A 22,682-nucleotide genomic window follows, 5' to 3' on the forward strand; every position below is an offset into this window, starting at 1 on the left:
TGCAGGAAACTGAGGATTCCCTTTCTCTACCAATATCCTGCTAGTAAAGCCAAGTGCACTCTGGTGTTCTATCCAACTGGATTCTGGAAACACAGGGTATTTTGGCTCTGGCTAAGTGTTATCACAAGGTACAGCAATGAGATAAACACAAGAAAGCTTTGTGAGGAGAAAGGTTTAATGATTTCATTGTTTGAACCCTCTGTTTGAACCCACAGTGCCTACTGGCAATCTCTTGGGAATAAAGGATCTCTCCTTACATGATTTATACAACACTAAATGCATCCATTTAGACCTCCAGTTCTCACAGGAACCCTTACAGGCAGATGAATTTTAATGCAGAATAGACACAAGTCTGCAAGAACCCTGTATGCAAGTGCAAAGGCATAACACCCTGACAGGACAGATTAAAATCTTGATTCCCTCAGATATGGAATACAGAGAAGAAGCTGATGAATTCTTTCATGAAATGAGCAAGAAGACACGAAGTCTGCCAGCAGACACATGTCCATTGTTTGGTAGTGGAAGGCATTTATCTCAAAATAAAATCTGACCACAAAATTCTTCTTCACGCACGTTCTCCAGTCCTTAGAGGACAGATGCTCTAATAAATATTCTCTGTTCAACTTGACAGGTAATGAGGACAATTATTTCCCTCTCAGATCTGGAATGCAGTACAGGCTTTCTGCTGACTTAACAGACTGTGGATCAGGAAATTGCTGGCCATGACCTCATTTGATAGGAGCAGCAGTTTTACTCTTCAAAGGGGGAGAATATATTGAAGCCTGGGACTTCCAGGAAATAATACTCATCTAATTATCTGCTGAACAGTGTTCAAATAAAAGACTGCCAGAATTTTGCCACCAAGATTATACATAGGAGAGGCAAAATTCACAAGAAGCACAGAGGTATGTGTAACTGTACTTCCAAATCCTGACCAACAGAAAATAAAATGCCTGCCTAATAACAGCACACCTGAGATGCTGGAGAATCCAGTGAAATTCCTTGTTTTCCTAAAATGCTGAGCAGAGAAAGTGGATTTTAACCTAAAGCATTTATCCCCATGAAAGTCTGCACTTCATGATTCTTAAATACATTATTGAGGCTATTATTGTTTTCTATTTTTGACTTGAAACCAAAAGTTCTTACACTATTAGGGCATCAGGCAGAAGAATTGGTATCAGCCTCAGCCTACTAAGGACCAAGCAACTTGGGAGTTTAGCAGAAGGTCCTTGAGGCCCTCTGAAGTTGCTCTGCAGCTTGCGAGTCCGAGGCAATCAGAAGCGGGAAGGAAGATCTATGTGGCTTTGTGAGAAAGCAGACTGGCATGCCAGAAACTCAGGGACTAAACCCGAGGGAGAGGGCTGAAGGGGCAGCACCCCTTTGCTCTGCGGCTGCCGTGTGAGAACTGCAGCTGTGACGTGCACGGAGCACGGAGCGAGGGATGCTCCCAGAGGCACTCCCTGCTGAGGCTGAGGCTGGCACTGGTTTCCTCGGCCCACAAGGGTGGAGCAAAGCTAGAAGGGGCTCTTACCATGGCCAGGGGCACGATTCCCACCAGGTCCTTCTGGCAGATGAAGATCTCGGACAGGGCGATGTCGCTGGAGCCCCGGCGGGGGTACTCCACCTGCCAGGTGATGGGCTGCGTCCCCGACAGGCTGCTGAAACTGGCGATCTCAAAGCCCAGCTGCACGACCTCGTGGAACAGACTGGTGCTTCTGGGGAGAGGGAAACAGGCAAAGGAGAGCCGTTACTTTCTCTGAAGAAGGCAAATGAAGGGAATCAGTCACTGGGAAGTGCAGGTATCACACTTTCAGGAGGACTTTTCCCAATCCACAGCTACTTCAGAGCACACGAACTGACCCAGCCAGGAGCTGAGCCCACAGCTACTCCCTGCTGGAGCAGCGATGAGGAGATCATGTATCTTTTATTGCCCTGTGCCTGATTACATTATAAAAAAGGTAGTAAGATGCAAAGCAAGTGGTCTTCAGAAGATTAGTGCAACTGTTGCTATGGTATTTTGAAAGAGATTAAAGATAAAGGGGTCAGCTGCTCTTACTATGGGCACTGTGAAGGGATGGAATCCAGGTTACTGCAGCTGATGAAGGCAAAATACACTTCATCACATGTTTTGTATGATTTCACAAATATGTTTCATATTATGAGTTGGATTTGAACTCTGATCCACCAAAGTTCAGGCCAGTGCAGCTCATGAAGACTGAGGAACCCGGAGTTAGTGCAGTCAAAGAGAAAACCAAGGTTCCCCGAAGATGTCCACCACCAACATCACAGAAATCCTCAGCAATGAAGCTCAGTGTAGCTGGCATGGGGAAGCCATTAAAACAATTAACATGATGAAATGAAAAAAATGACACTATTAGTCCAATCTTAGAGGTGCTCTCTAAATTAAAATCTCAGGCAGCTGAGAGCAAATAGAAAGAACAAAGCTGTGGCAGGTAAAATAAACCATGAACCCAGTAAGCAAATTTGAATAAAAGTTAAGAAAAGACATGCTGGAAATGTTTCCCTCACATGAAATTTCTTTAACTACACCAGAAATAGTAAGAATATATGACAGAAATTTGCTGGACTAGCTGCTGGTTTAATTAAAAAAAAAAAAAAGTTTAAGTTCCCTTCACTAGAAATTATACCTTAACTTTTCTGGAACTTTCCAAATGTCTTCCCACAGCCTTAATATTCCACTGAATATTACTGCAATCTAACCTAACCTGAAATGAATTGAAAATGAAGAGAATGACAGGTAACTTCCTAGCTCAGTAACCCAGTGCCAGCCTCATCACACCTCCGCCTGCATTCATCACGTAACAGCTTCAATTCTTCCTCTCTTTTTTACATACAAGACATGAAGGCCCATTTCTGGAAAAATCCATCAAGAACTGATCATGTACAAAGCACTTATATTCTCAAGTGCTAGACTTTCTTTCTCCCTGTGAACAGAAATCACCATTTTTTGCCACTTAAGACATATTCTGTGCTTTACTTTGCATGATTACCTTGAAAGCAAATGGTTCCCCCGATAATTATTATTTTGATTATGGGTTTTCATTAGGATGGCTCCCTCTGAAAAGCCTTAATACTGCCTAATGCTTGAAATTTATTCCCTTGCTGTTTTCTTGCTGTGTCAAAAGAGACATTGGGCCACTTTTGTGATAGTGGCACATTCCCTGCCTGCAGAGAGTGATTTTGGGTAGTAATGTGATAGATGGATGGGTTTAGCAATTCATAACTCAAGCCCAGCCTATTGCCATTTGAAGGGTTCCCACTAAATAAATCTTACAGCCTGTAAATACGAGGCAACTGCAATAACTGTGGTTTACACACTTCTGGGACACCTCAAAATGAATATATACCGGATGGAACTTGGTAATTTATTTGAAAACTTGATCGTATGCAAAGATACCTGAATCACCTGAGCTGCAGCGTTCATTTAGCTGCTAAAGGCACCATTATGGCTTGGATTAATGACACCTGAAATGACATTATTTGCACCATTTCTAGTTCTGATTCTTAGTACCTGACAGAGAAAAGGTTTTTCCATGTGATTGACTATCTCAGGGCTTTCCCTTACACCAAATGCAGAATAAATCTTTGCACTCATCAAAGCTGTTCTAAGAGTTAATGAATGTCAGGGAAGGTCTCCAGATGAAGACGTTTGCATGCATTTCCCCCAAGATCCCCTGAGCAGATGTGAAACGTGCACCTTTCCAACAAAAGCCCCACAGCTCTGCTGGCAGCTCCAGAGAGCTCGAGGTGAGATCTGAAGTGGGAGAGGGCTCATTTCCAGCCAGTGCCTGACTCCCAAACCTCTCCTCCCTTTCCCTGTGGACTCGGTGTCCCAGCTTTGCTCCCAGGACTGCAGGAGGGGCTGGTGACACACTCAGGGTCGTGTGGAAGGCTGGCACAGCTAAGGAACCCATCTGTGTTTTGCCAAATCTTCTATTAACCCCTGCAAATCTTCTATTAACCCCTGCAAATCTTCTATTAACCCCTGGCAACCACAGCACCCGATTCTAGAAATGGTCTTCAGCACCCTAGCACCATCCTGTGCCTGGGGCATGTTTCTGATGAGCTGTTCTGTGAAAGAAATCATTGCTACCATCTTTTACAGAACACCCGCCAGTTTGGATTGCCAGTTCTCCCTGAGCACTTGGAATCACTCACTGAGCTATTCTGGCCAAGTGTCCCCAGCACCCATGACAAAGACAGGCTGCTCTAGTGGTGGAGAGCCATAAAAAATGCTACCAAAATTCATCTACAGATCTCTGATCAATGCTAAAATATTTTTTTCTGTAAAACGTGTGACACAACAATGTCAAAAAACGAGCATGGTGCAAGACAAAGCTTTTCCTGGTGCTTTCCCAGGCTGGCTTGCACCATCATTCCAGTGCCTGCATCTGTGAGTAAAGCAGCCACCTCCCTCCACAGCAAACCAGCCTTTATCCAATGTCACGCCATCATCAGTTTCCTCCTTCTCTCTTCACACAGAAGAAACAGAGAGATGATCAACAGCTGGGAAAGCATCCACTTGAAAGAAAGTATGCCTTCAGAGATGTGTAATGCCTGAGAAAAAAATGCTTCTCGCGAAGCACATTTAATGTTCAGAGCTTGTTCACTGACTGAAACAGCAGTTCCTTAATATCCAACATTTAGAAGTGCTCAGCAGCCGGAACAGCGAGTAATTATAAAACTTTTCTAAAGTACACAGCATGTAGTGATTACAAATGAAGCTTCCTGAAGGCAGGGCTTCTAAGGAATTGCTCCAGGGTGGATATATGAGTCTAATTTGATTGGATTGAGAGCTCCCCTGGGCCAGTTCACTCCTTGGATTTATTTTAATTTACAAAAATCCTAATCATTCAGGGCTAGGCTGGAGCACGTGCTTGCACAAGGGAGTGAAGAGTCCTTTTGATGTGCTGAGCAGCCCCTGGGAGGGTGGGTCTGAGCAGACATCAGCCAGGAGCTGAACCCACAGCTACTCCCTGCTGGGGCAGATGGGCAGCGATGAGGAGCTGCTTATGGCCCCAGCAGCTGAGCCTGCACGTCAGGGATGGGGTAATTTACTCCTGGCAGAGGCTGGCAGCAAAGTGCTGCCCCAGGAGAACGGGCAGCAGAGCCCCTGAATGCTTCTGAGCAGCGCAATTTTAGAAAAAGAAGGTGGAATGGAAATGTTCTGTTAATGGAAAGATAATAAAAGATGCATAAAAGGCAAAACAGAAGTGACATCGGGAGAAAATGCCATGCAACTCGCCAGCTGCTGCCAGCTGTGTGGGCAGCACACGCACTTGGGAGATCAGCCAGTGCTAACTGGACCAAGATTTCTGATTTTAGAATATTTTTGAGTATGATGTTAAGCGTTCCTTTGCAACTGCTTACTGATCATTCAAACCTTCAGTGCCCTAAGAAATATTTACCCTTGAAAGAAGATTTTTCTTCTATTGATGACCAGGCCTGGCTCTATCAAAAGCTGTACTCAACCCTTTTATCAAGGCAGGGCATTTAAAACCTGCTATCATGGGTGCACAACCATGATAAACTCCGGACAGACTCCCCATGTGGGTAATACCAAGGACACAGAACACAAAACAGATTCTGTTTCTGCAGGGGACTGGTAAAAGGTGGAGCAATGTTAAACCTGGCCAGGGCTGAGCTGAGCCCAGAATTAGTGACCACTGAGCCCAGAATTAGTGACCACTGAGCCCAGAATTAGTGGCCAGGCCAGGGCTGCAAAGGCTTTCCCAGGGGCAGGGGGGAGGGAGGCAGAGAATCACCACGGAGAGCAGGCAGAGAACTCAGCTGATGGCAGAGCCATCCACAGACAGCAATCAGACAGAAATCTTCGCTGAATGCCCATCTGCAGGTGCGGACCAGCAGCCTCTGATGAGAGATTTCACAGCCTGGGTTATTGCTCTCAGTAACAGAGCGGTTTCGACTCTTAAATGAGTGAACCTTAGGACTGCTACAGGCTAAATCAATAATTTCGATTTATTACAGTGGCTCTCAAAAGAGAAATTTTAAAAAGCCTAGATTAAAAACATTTTTTAGCCATCCTTTATTCCAACAGATTTTTACTGAAAGTGCCTAGGGATCCGAGAATACTTCGACCTGCTGGAAATTCAGCAACTCCTTTCTTCTTTAATGCTCTCCAGTTTGACAGTGACATCTTAATGCAAGATCAGCACTTACCAAATGACATAAAAAATGGAGAAGAGTACAAACCCCATCATCCCTCAGTTACAGTGCACATCTCACTCTTCACTAAAATTAATGTACTGAAGCATGTTATTACCAGACAAACCCAGCAAAAAAAAGCACTGATGGTCAAAGTGGACCCCAGAGCAATCTGTGCTGCACTCCCCCAGAGCTGAGAGACACCAGGGCCTCTTCCCATCCTGGAAAAGGCTGGAATGGGGTTCAGGGCTTGTGTACCTCTGTTCCTGCACTTCCCCATTTCCTGTTCCTCTGCACCTTTTCCTAACCACTGATAATGGTGATATCTTTAATGAACACGCCGTGGGGCCAGGGGGAACCACAGCAATGTAAGAAAAGTTAGCAACACACAGAATTACAAATTGATTTGGAAAGGGTGACTGATGATGACTTTAAAGAACATAGAATGGTTTGGGGGGAAAGGGCCTTAAAGGTCACCGAGTTCCACTCCCTGCCATGGGCAGGGACACCTTCCACCAGACCTGGCTGCTCCACCACTGCCCACCTGAAACACTTGTTCACATGGAGGACAAATGCTTGACAAGTTTCTTTCAGCAAGTCCTTAATAAAAGTTGTTACAAAGCTAGTCCCCTTGAAAAACTGGGTAAAGGATGTAGTAATTACAGAGTAATGCTAACTACTGGAGACAAAATGCAGCTTAAATATCTTATTTTGCAATATCTGCCTAGCTTTCATCTTTAAACCATAAAAATCAGCAGAGGAGAAAGAAAAGGATGATCTACTTTGACACTAACAGATAGGGAAGACATAATTTCATGGAAATCTACGACATTAAAACTATTATGAAGTTCTTCAAAGGAAAATATCCAAGGTACAACAGAGCAAACTCCTGATCACCATCACATAATATATGTGTGTATCTCCAGGAGGATGATATAATGCTGTTCTTGATTTCTTTGTACAGTCCAGATCAGAGCCAGATTAGTTAATAAGGTTTCTTGGCTTTCTTGTCATAAACTGTGATATAAACCACAGCTTTTTGATTAAGGTATTTGGACTAGGACAGGAAATCTCGTTTCACTTCCCAGCTCCTCCACAGCATCCTTTAACGACCTCAGGCAAGACAAGAAGATACAGATCCTTACAGCTAAAATGAAATCAATAGGCATTAGGCATCATGGAGCTCTAAAAACCTCTGGTGCCTGCCAGCTGCTTCAGGCACAATGTGGAACCTTTATCACGTTGGGCCTGAGCCCCAGGATCCCAGCTGGGCTCAACCGCAGCAGGGCTGAGGAAAGGCTTGAAGAGCACTCATGGTTCAATTGCTGAGAGCTGCCATGTGGGAGGGCAATTCTCAGCTGATTAAATATGCACTGTCGGGGTGGCATAAGGTAGAGAGAGCCTAGGGTGGGATATTCCTGTGCCTTTATGACCCAGGGGAACAAGGTGAAGAATAACTTTTTCTTCTAGTCTCAGAAATAAGAATTCAGCATCTGAATTATGTGTCCAAGCCTTGCCTACAGATGTTAATCTCAGTGATGTTCCACTGAGAACAAGAGCAAAAGTCATGTTGCTAATTAGAGTACAGAAAAGCAGAATTGCTCTCTCTTGGACAGGAAGAACGCTGAACAAGACAGGCCCCGAAGGAGGGAGACCTGACTGGGGATCACAGTACATCGCCAACGTCTTCCTTCTATGCAGAGCATTTTTTAAGGTCACTAATCACCAATAAACACTGCAGTGAAGACAGCAGGCTCATTAGTCTTCTCTGATACTACATCACACGCAGGCACAAGGTAGATGAGATTGATTTTTCCCTGTTCCCAAAAGACTGAGGCGTGCGAGCCTCTGCCTCAGCCTGGTGCCACGGGGAAAAGGCTGCCTGCAAACACAAGCCCTGAGCTGCCATCATCTTCCAACTTCATTTCGCTTCCCATTCAGTTTGCTCAAGAGATGAGGCTGCTAATGTCTTCATTATAATTTCAGATAACAAAATACACAGGCAGATTGGTCAAGAAATAAGCTTTCGCAGTGATTCATCATCTCTTCCTGCCTCCGAGAAGGACATTTTCTACTCAGTATTCATCCAGCACTGGAACCTCTCCAGCAGCACTGTAAGTAAGCAGTATTTTCCTCTTTTGGAGACAGCAAATGTGCAAGCACTGAAAAGCTTCCAAGGGACATCACTGGAAAGGAGACCCTGAGCAGATATTTTCAGAGAGACTCACTCCAAACCCAGAGCTTTCAAATGCAGACAGGAAGGCAGAATCATCCGATCATCAGCTGTAGATTTTATGGCTCTTTCAGCCTGATAAACGCAGCACGATGAGATCAAATACCCCAAAGGATGTTTTATCATTCCCATTTAACTGCTGACTTCAACAGTTTGGGAGCAGCCAGTGAGACATTTTCAGAGGCAGGAGAACACCTTTGACAAAGCAGCCTAGGTAACAGATTTTCTGACCACAAACATCTTGTGCATGTGTTTCATTCCACTTAGAAGCAACAGTACCCCTGGAGCTGATGCAGAACAAGGCCCTCCATTTACTAAATCCATTTGTGAGCTGGATGGGCTCAGCCTCCACCTTCCAACCAGTGAAGATGTGCCAGCTGCTGGTGCCATGACCAGCTGATCTCTGGACTAACTGGGCACCGACACTGGACTGTGCCAGAGCTCCGCCCTCAGGTGACACGGTGACCAAAGGAAGGGACACAGCCTCACTGCTGACTGCTGTGCCCAACATCCCTCCAGGGACTGCTCCTGGGGAAGACAGAGTGTGAGGCACTCACACTGAAACAAACTGAAGATGAAGCTGCATTATCAATCAGGTGGCAAGAAAAATCACATTTAGATGTAACCGTGTATGCAACTCGGATGTGGGATATGCACACCTCAGGTACCAGACACGTAGCCTCAGATTCCAGCTCCTACAGTTTTTACTGGGTTGGGGTTTTTTACAACTCTGCCAGGACATCTGCTTTCTGGCTGCGTTTAAAATTCCAAAAATATTTGTGCATCAAGATCCCCATTTCCTCTCAACAGAGAACCTGCCTGCTGGAAAAACACCTTCCAAGCCAACCATTCGCCAGGGATATAAAGCTGATATAACACCTGCATTTTGTAGAGGCAATGGATTTAAGGAAAGCACACATTTAATTCCTTAGTAAGGAAAAAAACCAGCATGTAAGTGTTGGATACTGTGGTGAAGCAACTGAGATGAACTGAAGTCGTTTTGCACACTTGCTGGCCATGCCCAAAGTCCATGGGGCAAAGAAAAGTCAGGTCTGTGGGTGACAGCCCCAAGCTCCCCACTGCATTCCCTGTGGACACGACTGAAGCTTTCCAAGTTTCCTTTTCCAAGGACTTTTTCAGACCAGAAGCAATGATCAACAACTGCTTGATGGCAGCTGTCTGAAGAGATCTCCAGCTGAGCTGAAGATCCGGGTGTCTGTGAGGCTGCCTGAATAGAGAGAAAAAGGCCTTGGAATGAGCTGTGTCCTCTGAGAAATAAACTCAACAGCTGCAATTTCACCCCAGAACAAACCCAGTTTGTGTGCAGTCCCTTGGACTGGGAGCTGCAGGGAATTGAATAATACTGTGTTCAACCTAAAGCTGGAGAATACCAGTCTGGGGAAGGTGAACAAGCAGTTTTATTTCTAGAAAGTCAATATATTTTTGCAAGCTTCACTAAGGAGCAGTCTGCAGCATGAATGTATTCCTTTCCCCCCAGTCTCAGGCTGTATCTCCTGTCTCAGACCATATTATTCCCCTTATTATTAGTATTTGCAGAGTATTTGTGTTACTCTTTTAATCCTACTCTTTTCTTGTAAATTCTCTTTAATGCTGTGTGCTGCCCTCATGGTCTCTCCTATGCTAAAGTCACACACAAGTAGAGTGAAGCAGAAACCCAAACCAGTCTAAGGAAAACACTGAGCAGTAACAGTGGGATAAATCCTGAGCTCAGCTGGAACCCCATGCAAGTGGGAGTGGCATGGGTGAAAACTGAGAGCAGCCAGTGCAGTGGAACTGATGATTTTTGAGCTCCTTTCCAACTCAGGCCGTTCTATGATTCTGCAGTTCCCTGTCTGCTTTCCCTGCCATTTTCCCTCCTTATGAATGTTTAAAACAAAAGAGAGCGAGCTGGTGCTAGTGAATGTCCTGGGGAAATCAGACACAAATGTGACCAACTCCAGGCTGCAGTTATAAACCAGCTCTTACTCAAATTTACAAAAACCATGGGCCCTGGGGCTTTCAGGAGCTGCAGTTCTGGAAGTCTGATGGACAAACCTTTATTTTACAGTTCATAAAGCAAAGCTTAACAACGCTGCCTTCCTAATGCCAGCCAAAGCTCTTGCTCATTGTAAATTTAAAAAGCAGCTTATTGAAAGCAGAACCAGCATAAATACTGGAGGTAGATCCATTACATTTCATGATACAGTTATTTGGTGGCTAACTCCAGTAGTTCACTCCTCCTGTTCAAGGATAATAAAAGGAAAAATGTCCCCACGACATTCAGTGGCAGAAATGTCATTGCTGAAGTGCCTGTGATGTGCAATTAACATTTTTAAGGATTCATTTAAACGGATACTGTCACGGCTGATAGATTTGAGATTACACCAACTATCTAAGTTTGGATTTCTGCCTAATTCAGCATCGCACTAGCAAGTTCACCCTTTCACTTCTGGGTATCTATATTCTTCTTTCTCCTTATGTTTACTGCATTGATGGTAGTATAAATATTTATAATTTTATACATTTTTCATTCAAGGCCAGGCTGGATGGGACTTGAAGCAATTGGTCTAAAGGAAGGTGTCCCTGCCCATTGCAGGGGGTTGGATCTGGATGAACTTTAAGGTCCCTTCCAACCCAAACTATTCTGGGATTCTGGGACTTCTCCCCAACTCCATCACTAATGTTGTGTCACAATTACAAACATCAAAGTTTCTATCCAAAAATACATTTCCTTTTTTTAATGTTCTGCTTTCCACAAAGAAGTTGTAATTTTCACAATGAGAAATACTTTGTTTTGAAGAGAGAGTAAGTTGTGGGGCAAAATCTGTTTGGTGTTAGGGTGGATTAAAAAAGAAGTCACTCTGTTTTGCGAATGAAGGCGTTGCCACCAGCAGGATGGAGACTCCAGGCCTCGACTCTGCATTTACGTGGAGAAGCCCTGGATCTTTGCTCCTTGGCATTTGTATCCGACCCTGCTGTTTAACAGAATGAAAAGGCAGGAAAATACACAAGAGATCTGCTAGAGCAGAAAAGCTGTCTTTAAGCAAAATGTTCGTCAGAGTTTGCAGGAGATCGCAGCTACTTTTGCAGATTTCACTGGACACGTGAACGTTTGTGTTCGCAGCTGAGAGGTTTCTGCTCAGAGCTGAGAGTGGCCATCGGTCTCCAGGCAGAGTGCAGACGCTCCTGTCTGCTGTCAGGCACACGGAGAGCAATGTGTCCTCAATATTTCAAGAAGACAAATGAAGGAGACATGATCCTAATGTTAAAAGGCCTGGGAGAAAAGCAAGTGCCTACTCGACTGACAAAACACTTGCAGATAAACTCTGAGAGCAGCTCTGAAGTGGTGACTCTGACATCTGTGGCTCTGTCCAAATCTGGTTTCCCCCTACAGCACCTCCATTAGAAAATAGCCATGTCTAGTTTGTTGGGAAACCTCAGTTTCAAATGTGCTAAATCAGGCAAAGCAAGAAAACACAATGGACTTGGATGAGGCTTTTGAGGGATGTACTCTACAGAGGTGAGTTTCCACTGCTAGGGAAAAAACTTCATCTTCCCCTGACCCCCAGAAGAGTGTAGCAGTGCTAGGGGAAACCCCAGGCCCCGTGATAGCAGAACACTCCTTAAACAACAGCAAGGTTTCTATTGCAGAAAGTAATAAACAAGAGCCTAGCACAGAATCCCTCCACGCACCACGGAGTCACACATTTGCCTCGCTGCCCAGAGCGAAGATTTAAAGCTCTGCTGGGATTTTTTCCAAGCAATCACTGCTGCCTTTTTATGCCCTTCTTTCTATGCCTTTTTGCACTAGGTGAGTCAAAATATGTTTCTATGTAATTATACAAATGACATTTAGGGGACACTGTCCAAAAAAAAAGAAAAAAGAAAAAAAAGCTTCTAAAGAACAAATTTTCCCTTTGTTATTGAAATCTTCAACAATATTAGTCACCACTCCTGCTCTTTGCTGACTTTGAACACTTTGTTTGATCACAGGTGGGATTAGACTGATGAAAGTCCAGCTTCCCAAGGCTCTGGGGAAATGCAAAGCCAGAATCAGACACTCCTCTGCACACAGGGCAGCTGCAGGAGGGATTAGAGGGGTGCAGTGCTCAGCCAGATGAGGAGGAGCACAAAGAACGGGGAGCAATCCCATTCGGGGCAGCACAGGAGTCTGAGATAACACACTGTGCCAACGCTGTGAGATCACAGCCTGCCATCAGCAGGGCAGGGCTGAACCAGCTGCTGGGAAGAAGGAGCGAGAATTAATGATTTGTGGCCACGTGTGGTGACATTCAGCCCCGTGTGGATTGTCCCACACGAATTCACGCGTTGGAGCTGAACTCTGAGAGCACACAAGGAGAAATCTGCTGATTCACTCCTCAACCACACACGGGCTTCCTTCTGCTGCCTCAACCTAACCACTGGGTAAGTCAGTCCCATTAGTCTAATTTAAAACTAAAATCAAGGGTTATCTTCTCTCTAAGTGGAAATGGAAAAGAGTAGAAGGTCAATCCTCCAGGGAAATCCTCACAAAAGTGGACATTATCAGACTCACAGTCCTCTCCTGGTATTTGCAGGAGGTGATAAGGCTTGATGAGGTTTGTGGGGTGGGTGCCACATCCTCAGGTTCTTTGCCAGTTTCTAAGTTTATTTTCAAAGAACTGCCCCCTTCCCACTCTGCATTCACACTACAGATGGTCTGAAAGGGGTGAGTTTCATACATAAAGGTTTCCTTCAATTTATAAACAGGATCTAATTTGGACCAGTAGTAACCTTCTACAAAATCTCTAGCTCTCAAATCCCATCAGCTTGTCTATCAGCCATCTCCTGACTCAATTTGTGCCCCTGTCATCCTGCCTCAACTCCTTTTGCAGGAACAAAAACCTTGATGCCAGAAGACACTTTAAAAATGACAGTGGTCGTTAACAATCTCCTCCTTAACGATGCCAAGGGCCACGTTGCTGTGGACTGCAATGTCCCCACTGCTCAGCCAGCCCCAGCAGCCCACAGTCACAGCCAGACAATCAAAGAATCATAGAATGGTTTGGGTTAGAAGGGACCTTAAAGCTCATCCAGTCCCACCCTGCCATGGGCAGGGACACCTCCCACTGTCCCAGGCTGCTCCCAGCCCCAATGTCCAGCCTGGCCTTGGGCACTGCCAGGGATCCAGGGGCAGCCACAGCTGCTCTGGGCAACCTCATCTCAGCTTGCTGTTCACCTGGGGCTTTTCAGTTGCATTTCCACCTTTGTCTGCATGTTGAGAAATCTTCTTACACTTCTAATTGTTCCTGTAGGACAGCAGCAGCAGCGACTCCACAGCTGTGTGAATGTCACGTAAGAGACAATTCCTGAAGACAAGCACTCGCTGTCTGTCAGCCCAAGCTGTGCTCTGCTCTCATGTGAGCTGCCAGTGCTAACACCCAGCTGTGGGGAGAGAAAACCCAAGGATGCTGTCATGGGTTCTTGTTTGATACAGCAGCCTTGCAAGAGCAATATGGAAACAAAGTTCAGTAGGAGGAAGGATGAGAAGGATGATGACAGCCACCCAGACAGGGCGGTCTTGGAAATGAACAGCAGCAACAGAAAGGAGTTTGCCCCTTGCAGCCTCCTCCCTGATCCTTCATCTGGTTTGATTTTCCTGGGGTAGCACTCCTGGTCAGCTGCAACACCTTCAGTGCCATTACAAAAGGAGTGAATCATGGACATGTTATTATTCCCCTCAGCACGCAGCACCTTCCTTTAAATACAGAAACCAGAGCGTGCAGGAAACGCTCCATCCATTAAAATTTGTGCCAACATCTCTCCAAACTGTGCACTGAGTGCTGCTACCCGTTCTCCTGTGTCTGAAAACCAGCATGATGACAACACTGATCCATGGGACGTGCGACACTTTGGACCTGACCTTACTTTGGCTCGAGTCAATCGCTGTTCTGCTTTTGATTTTGATGGGAGTGGGGCCACAGTTCCAGTGTCACCTCTCCCGTACCCTCAGGCGCTCTCTCCAGCAGCACTGTCAGCTTAGAGAAGCCAGGACAATTTGAAAGTATTTTCTAAAGCCCAAGGCAAACCAAGAGATGACCTTTTCCACCAGCAGAGAGCTGCTTGCAGGCTGCTATTGAATATTCCAGCAGCTGTAACGCTGTGCTCCCACAGATGACCCGGCTGCACTGCACGAGGGATGGGTGCTCCCTTTGCTGTCGCTCCCCTCAGTGAGCTGGGGTCACAGTGTGGCTCTCCTCTGCTCCACACCTGTGCTACTGCCCTCACCTGGGACCAGCCCCGTGCTGTGGCATCCCTGGTCAGAGCAGTCAGCTGCAAAGGACTGCTCAGGACACAGGAGCTCTCTTTGCTTGGGGATTATTTCAACAGAAACAGAAACTTCCCCTTCCAGATCCTTAAAGTTCTGGCTAATGCAGAGATAAAATCTCTGCAGGGCAACGTGACATTAGGAGTTGGATCTCCAGGAGTGTTCAGGTGGGCTGCTCTGAGAGGGAGAGCTGTGCTAGGCCAACATGGTACACACAGAAGTGGCAAACACAGGGCACAAATCCCTGCAAATACCCTGCTGCTGCTGGCTGCAGAACACACAGCTTGTACCAGAACGAGAGAGGATTCTCCCATTCTAGATGGGAGAATCTTCAGGGTCTGTTATACATTCCAAACATGCTCATATCTACATGACATTCAGTCAAAAAGCCCTTTGAAAATGGACAAATATTTTCTTAATAATTTTTAGCAGCATTGCCAACTCTTCCAAGAATTACTTTTCACTAGGAAGTTGGCTGTTATTTTTGCAGATATGATATCTGTGCTATCCAGTTATTTCTATAAAGAGACTTGGCCTTTAGGACTAATTTAAAGGGTTTCCCAAGGCAGATGGAGCTTTTTGAATATAGAAAAAGGGATTTACAGGATTACCAATCTCCAAGTATTCAAATATAAAGACAAAATTATGCCTAAGGCAAGTAAGAAATGCTCTAGGCTACGAGAGTTTGTCTCTTCATCCTCAGTAGATGTCATCTAGTGTAAATTGACATTATTTCCTGACATCAGTGGATTTTTATTCAATTCCTCTTGTTGGTGATGTGCTTCACAGATCATCAACAAGACACTAAATGTCTTGGTGAAGAGGACAGAGAGAGGGAAGAGAAAAAACAGAGAATGTCTAAACTGGCTGCATTAAATTATCGAACTGTACTTCCATGTCCTACCTGTGCCAGCAGACAAAAAAAAAAAAAAAGGGCTTCTGGAATCACTGATGTAATTTACTGGCAAGCACAAAACCATCTGTGACAAGCCAAAGGCTGAGGACATCGGACTTGTGAATGAAATGCTCTGTGTGTACAGTGGGAAGTGACACAGACACAAGAAAACACGTTGGACAGGCTGAGTTTGTCAAGCTGAGGTTGTATCTGCTCCCCTTCCCCACTCCCAGTTCTCAAACTGCACATCAGATTTACGTTATCCTCTGCTGGCCAAGCTCTACCATCACCTCCTGTGACATTAACCACACAGCCTGGGCCCTTTCCATGCAGGGGAGCACTGCCAAGGGCGATTCAGACCAGCTCTTCTGTTTACAGATAAATTCCCTCCCTCGCTCGCTGCCCCTTCCTCTCTCCCTCCTTCCAAGCTCTGGAAACCGGGAGGAGCCAGGCAGCTCCATCAGCTGCTGGCTTCTGGAAGGTCCATGTGTGTTAAGAGTCTGTGTAAAGCCCTTTGTGGGGTCATGGAGTGACTGTATCATCTCACAGCAGTCATTTGTCTTCCCTGGCCTCCTATTAAGCCTGTCAGAAGAACTGGCTCAATGGAAGGAAAACGGGAGCTCCTTAAGAAATGTATTGGCACATCTGAGCTGAACTTCCTCGGGTGAAGAAGTTATAAAAAACGGCTCTGCCGTGAACTTTGGAGTATCCATTTGTTAAAGAGGCAGTGATTTCCCCCTGTGAACAATGCTCTTTGTGGTGTGAAGCCTTGCAAAGGCAAATGATGTGCATTAGAAACATCTTCAGAGGTACTGATAGGAAGGGACTGGCTGATGCACAAGGTTTCAAAACCAAGTGAAGGCACCCAAACAGCTGCTCCCCGCAAGCCGAAGTTACAGTTTAAATCTTGGCACTGTATTTATCGATATTTTCATTTCCTGACATTTATGCCAAAACAAGATTCTGCAAAAGGTCAGCACAGGAGTCGAGTGTTATTAAGTGTGTGATCTAACAAACAGGCAGATGACCTTCACTCACACCTGCCCTACCATTCCATGAACTCACAAACAATAGATCCTGACCACTTCCCCAGACCCAAACAAAGATCCATCCTGGGTGAAATCACCCACAAAAGGGAGTCAGTGCAAGCTTGAAATCCCTCTGATGTACTTCAAAGCAGGGCTGAATCATGGCTTAGACGTTTTGTACCTATTTTGCCTTCTTTCTTTTGGGTACTGGCACAACGCTGTCCTAAGCAGTGTTTTGCACTACAAAGATGGTTTCACTTAACAGGAGACTTTGTGACCACACTCAGACAAAACAAACAAGAAGTGTGAAAGGATGTCTGTTAGTTCCACTGATAAACTGAAAAATGAGTTGTTCCAGATCCCACCAAGAAGCTACAAACTGGACCCAGCCCTCAGTGCTGTGCCTGGATTTCAAGGGCAGCCCCTTCCTTCCACATTCCCAAAAAAAGTGAGCACAGGAAATCTGCGAGTGAACTGAAGCTCTGCCTTCTCCATCCCTCTCTGGTGGCTTTGCTGCAAGACTGCACTTGCACTTCCTTTTCCATGAGTACATTTAATTTTATTTCTCCCACACTGATTCTCAGACTTTTGGGAAATTCCATAATACCACACCAAAAGCTCCCAGTAGCAGCCAGAATTGCTTTTATTGCTGTTTAACGCAGTGCTGAATTTAAGTGGCTGATGTATCCGCCTCTCTCACACATGAACACAAACTGCTGCACAGCAAAACTTTAATTTATCGAATTAAAATGCACTATAGCACGAATTTATTGTATCTTTGCTCATAAGTGGGTTTATGCATTTGATTTTTTTTGTCTTTTAGGGTTTTGGCAGTAGATGGAAAGCAATCAAAGTCCCATTTGAAGCAGCCGTGTAAGCAATTCTCATTTACAGAAGACAATGAAAAATTAATCTAAAATGAGTGTAACTAAGTTTTCATAGAAACAACAAAACCACTCAGACATTATCATTTTCAACAGCTGCTTACTGTCTTCATCTACAAAATCACCTGTCAAATTTTACTATTGCCTCCAGGGAAAAAAAAAGCCAACCCCAAGTTCCTCTCTGAGTTAATAAAATGCTCCAAATGTAACACAGATATTGAGGATCCCTTTCCTTCAATTACAATACTTAGCAGGCATGATTGAGGTGATGTTCAGCACCCCCTCTCCAGCAGGTTTGGGTTCTCCATGTTTAACCTCAGGGAGAACACTCAGCCATGGCTGGTGGGCAAAGCTGGGTGTTTTCTCTCTGTCCTGCCCCGTGGAACATCTGCCTCCCGTTCCAGTGGGCAAAGCAGCATTTGTCACTCCTGGAAAGCTCTTTGCTACAAAACACTCACAACCTTCTCGACGGGAAATGGAAACACTTGAAGGAAGGACAAAAGGGATGGCAGCAGAATGGAGCAGAATGGGGATTCCTGTCCCAGCATCAGTTTGTCTCAGCAGTGGATTTGTGAGGAATCTGTTTAGCTGGCAGAGCACATGCAGTTGGTTAATTCCACGCAATGTGTGTGATGGGAAGGATGCCAAACAAACATCAGAAGGAAACCAAAGGGTTCAGGGGCCGTGCTGCTGGCAGCCTGATCCCCTGGCATGGGAATCACCAGGGCTTGGGCCAACCTTCTGCTCATGGCTGGAGCTGTGGCTTACCCAGCAACCACAGGGCAGCAGCTCAGCAGCCCAGGAAAGCCAGGCAGACAGGAGAGACAAACACACAACAGCTGAATCAATCGTCCTTCACATGCAGATTCTCAGGCTGAACGCTCTCAAAGGCTGTCTCAAGTGCTGCTGCTGTCCCTAATGTCAGATTTAGGAGAGGGGAAGGAGTTAATTATTGAAGGGCAGCTACGGGGAGTGGGATGCACAGCTCCTATTGACTTCCTTAATGGTGCTAAAATGTGCAAATCCTGTGGACTGTAGCTGAATTTGAATTACAATGATTACAAAATATAAAGCCTAAAAAAGAGGATTTATACATGAGCAGATTTAGCCAAGACACAGACTCCCTCAAGATGTACATTTTGTTTACATGCAAAGCAGACTGTGCCTCCTGAATGCCTAAATCCTGACGACAATTATTTCTGTATCTCACCACCCTCCTAACACAGCTCTGAACCATCATTCCTGCTGCTCAATGCCCTGGGGAATATCTACTGGTTATGGGTTCATCCCTGTTTTCTGGCCACTGTCCAGCAAACCACTTTCCATGTGTAAACAGTCCTGCTGCCTTCAGAGGGGCTCCTCATAGGATGCACAAGTCCATAAGGACACGTTGCTTAAATAGATCCATAACATCAGCAACAATACTAATACATTTCTCCTGCTGCTTTCAGACAGAGTTTTTATGCACAGCTCTGGGGAGTACAGAACTATTAACCTAGTTCGTGTTATCAGAGCTGGGGGATAGATAAATGAAGTGACTTGCCCAAGGTCATGCAGGAGTTCATGGGAGAAATGAGGACACAAACAATACACCCATGTTTAAATTGAGTCCTGAGGAATTTGCAGAGCTCTGCCTACTGTGTGAGGGAGGCTTTGAGTGCTCTGACATTGGTATAAAGGAAATCAGGGAGTTGTATAGTAGGAATCAAATATTTTAAAAATTATTTGCATCTACTCTCATGTTAATCAGTCCAGACCCACCTCATCCAGAAAGTCCAACGACTGTTTAATTCACATTAAAGCTAAGAAATCATAAAATGAACGCTGTTCTATGCTCCCGACCCAGCTGCAGGAAAAACTCGAACATGAGCCATTGTTCTGAATTCCTTAAAAACAATCAACACACAGTTATGTATAATGGAGTAAAAAAACTGCAGTGCCATCTTTAACCAAAAACTAGCAGCCACTGCTCAGCACAACCCCGCCCTTCCCTGCAGTTCCATAAGGCAGCCCCACGTAGAGCAGGGCCCTGCATTTCCTCTCTTACCTTCTCCCTCTCAGTCTGTACACAAATTTGCACTAGGAGGTCCCTATGTTATATATTATCATTTTACATCTCACTTTTTGGCTCCATTTCAAGAAATATACTTTGCTTTCAAGTTCAACGTCTGCTGCCAGAGTCCCATTGGGATGCTGGTGAAATTTCTGGAAGTACCTTGTTGCCACACTCAAAAGTGCTGGGGTAGCTCTGGGGTTTTCAAGAACACAAGTTCCTTTCAAACTGATTGCTTTCAAATGCATCTGCTTTCTCCCAGGCACTGGGAATTCCAGGCCCCAGAAGTTCTGAAAATTCCAATAGGTGTCAGGCTGTTGAAATAACTGCTTTTTTAAATTTAGGTACTACAAACTATAGTCATCAAAGTATTTATGCATTGCCTCGCTTGGCACTGCAAAGCTTAAGTGAAACAGATGGCCAGCTCAGGTTTCCAAAAGTGACTCAGATGCTCAGGAGCCCAACTCACACAGGAAGTCAATACCAGTTAATCTTCTAAATGTCAAATGGCACTTTTGAAAATAGCACTTTCCATTACCAGCAAGGACCTGAAACTCGGTGCTTTTTAAATGTTTGCTTTGTACCAAGCAATACCCCAGGCTCCACCTGGCTGTCTTTTCACGTTCAAAGGACAAGTGAGCACCTGGGCAGTGCAGTTTGTGCAGGCAGGTCCCCAGCACATCAGCCAGTCCTGCAGCACTGGGGCTTTCTTCTCGTAAAGGACACTTTTAGGCAACAAGATTAAGGTGGGGAGGAGAGAAGTGAAGCCTGCACACACTCAGAAGCAGCAGCACAGCCTTCCCTGGCTTGCCACAGCTTTGGCAGTGAAGTGCAGAGACTGTAACCACCCCACACAAGAGCTCCTATCTTTGGGGGCTTAACCAGTGTTAGCAGAAGTTTAAGCTGAATGAAAAAGGGCTGCATCACACAAGTCTGGGTGGCCCATGATGACAACAGGGCACGGCTGAGGCATCCCACGACACATCACCCAGCTCTCCTCCAGCCCAGCAGTCCCAGAGCGTGGGCAGCTTTCTGGGCATCACTGGAGAGAAACAGCACTTAGGAGAGAGTGCACAGGGCTGAAGAGAATGTCATGGATTCACGAGATCAACCATTTCCCCCTTCTGACACAATGGGCCCAAACTGGCCCAGGCCAAAGCTCTGCGTGCCACGGAGAGTTCCCAGGCAGCAGCAATTCCACGATCCAGAGGTCACCCGAGAAACTTCCAGCACATTGCTGCTGCAAAAGGGTAATTAATCAAATCAATGTCCTTCCCAGAAATTGACTGGAACTGGTGGGAGAACTGAGCTGAGTGCTTTTGGTATTTTTAACCTGGAATGTCAAGGAGAGGAATAACAGCCATTATCTCCAGTATATATCTTAGGAGAGGGACACGTTAGGGAGGTCATTTCTACCCACATCAGTAGGTCTCACAGCAAAAAGACTGATGAATGTGGAAACTGGTTCAGAGAAGAGACTAGAGGGACACCAGCCCTACACAGACCTTGAAGGTTAACTTTATACACCTTTAGGAAACTCTGGGAAAGCCTGCAAATTCCAGACTTGCAGGGCTAAGTTTTCAGGTATCAACAGAAACAAATTTGGGGTTAGATGTCTACATAACCTTGGACAAATGTCAAAATGCTGTCACTGACTGATGGCAATGTGGAAACTCTGCTTCTATAGCCCAGTGAGTAGAAATGCACAGAAGGGAGCCAACACCAGGAACGGTAGACTATAAACCATGAAATTATAAGTGCACAGATCTCCCTCTAATAACATCAATCTTTGTTCTTTGTTTAGCACTCTGCTGTTCTCAGTACAAACAAAGAACCTTATGGCATTAGCCCCAGGAGAAATGTGACTTTCCTTAAAAAAAGAACAACCATTATAGTTTTGGATTCCCTTTGAAGAGCAGTAATTTCAACACTTTCTTTTAAAATTTAAGTTACACCTACTTAGCAAAGAGAGAATGACTGCTGACATATTTTTCCTGCATCTAATAATCTCTTTCTTTCACTTAAACTACTTTTTTCCCTGTAGAGAACTATTATCATTGAGCTACTTGGAGTGTGACAATAATTGAGATGTTTTGGCTATTGGAGTCAGAAGCATTAAGATTTTAAAAAGAGCAGTACAGAGACACGGGAGACAGAAATGGAATGCCCACATCATCTACACTTGATTTTAATGAGAGACAGAAAACTTTTAAAGGCTCAGGAGAGGTTTGGTCCAGACAAGCATCTCTTCACTTCCATCCTACTCACAAAGTCCTTCTGCTGCTCCCAGCACCCCTGCCAAGCCTGAGCACTTGGTGACCCAGCTAATTAGCCCCCTGCTTCTTGTTTTTCTTCAGATCCTCGCTGCTGAGCCAAGGGACACCGGCTCTGGTGGCCCAGTGCAGAGTTCAGTGCTAACCTGCACGGCCTCTGAGGGAATCACCAGGGCATGGGGGAGCTCAGAAAAGCCTTGGGATAGGGAGCCCCAGCTCTGCCCTCAGCGTTCAGTGCGTGTTTGCGCTGTGAGCAACAGGGGCAGGCTGCAGCCAAGGCTCCTGTGAGCTCCCAGAACCAGAGCTCCAGGGCTGCTGCTCCTTGTGATCCCTCACAATCACTCCATAACCAGAGCTCCAGAGCTGCTGCTCCTCGTGATCCCTCACAATCACTCCATAACCAGAGCTCCAGAGCTGCTGCTCCTTGTGATCCCTCACAATCACTCCATAACCAGAGCTCCAGGGCTGCTGCTCCTCATGATCCCTCACAATCACTCCATAACCAGAGCTCCAGGGCTGCTGCTCCTCGTGATCCAACACAATCACTCCATAACCAGAGCTCCAGGGCTGCTGCTCCTCGTGATCCCTCACAATCACTCCATAACCAGAGCTCCAGAGCTGCTGCTCCTTGTGATCCCTCACAATCACTCCATAACCAGAGCTCCAGGGCTGCTGCTCCTCATGATCCCTCACAATCACTCCATAACCAGAGCTCCAGGGCTGCTGCTCCTCGTGATCCAACACAATCACTCCATAACCAGAGCTCCAGGGCTGCTGCTCCTCGTGATCCAACACAATCACTCCATAACCAGAGCTCCAGGGC

The 22,682-nt window shown here is 45.6% G+C and overlaps 1 protein-coding gene across 2 annotated transcripts in view; it reads right to left on the reverse strand.

The window, feature by feature from the left end:
- The window catches only part of TMEM132C (transmembrane protein 132C), a gene marked incomplete at both ends in the record, with an annotated part of 190,908 nt that overhangs the window by 48,946 nt on the left and 119,280 nt on the right, over positions 1 to 22,682 (reverse strand). For both annotated transcript variants that reach the window (XM_082293692.1, XM_082293693.1), the window contains one exon: positions 1,532 to 1,715. In XM_082293692.1, the coding sequence (XP_082149818.1) occupies positions 1,532 to 1,715 (184 nt within the window). The remainder of the gene's footprint in view (positions 1 to 1,531; positions 1,716 to 22,682) is intronic.

This window comes from Coloeus monedula (genome assembly GCF_965178545.1).
Source record: "Coloeus monedula genome assembly, chromosome: 18".
In the NCBI taxonomy this organism is placed as follows: Eukaryota; Metazoa; Chordata; class Aves; order Passeriformes; family Corvidae; genus Coloeus; species Coloeus monedula.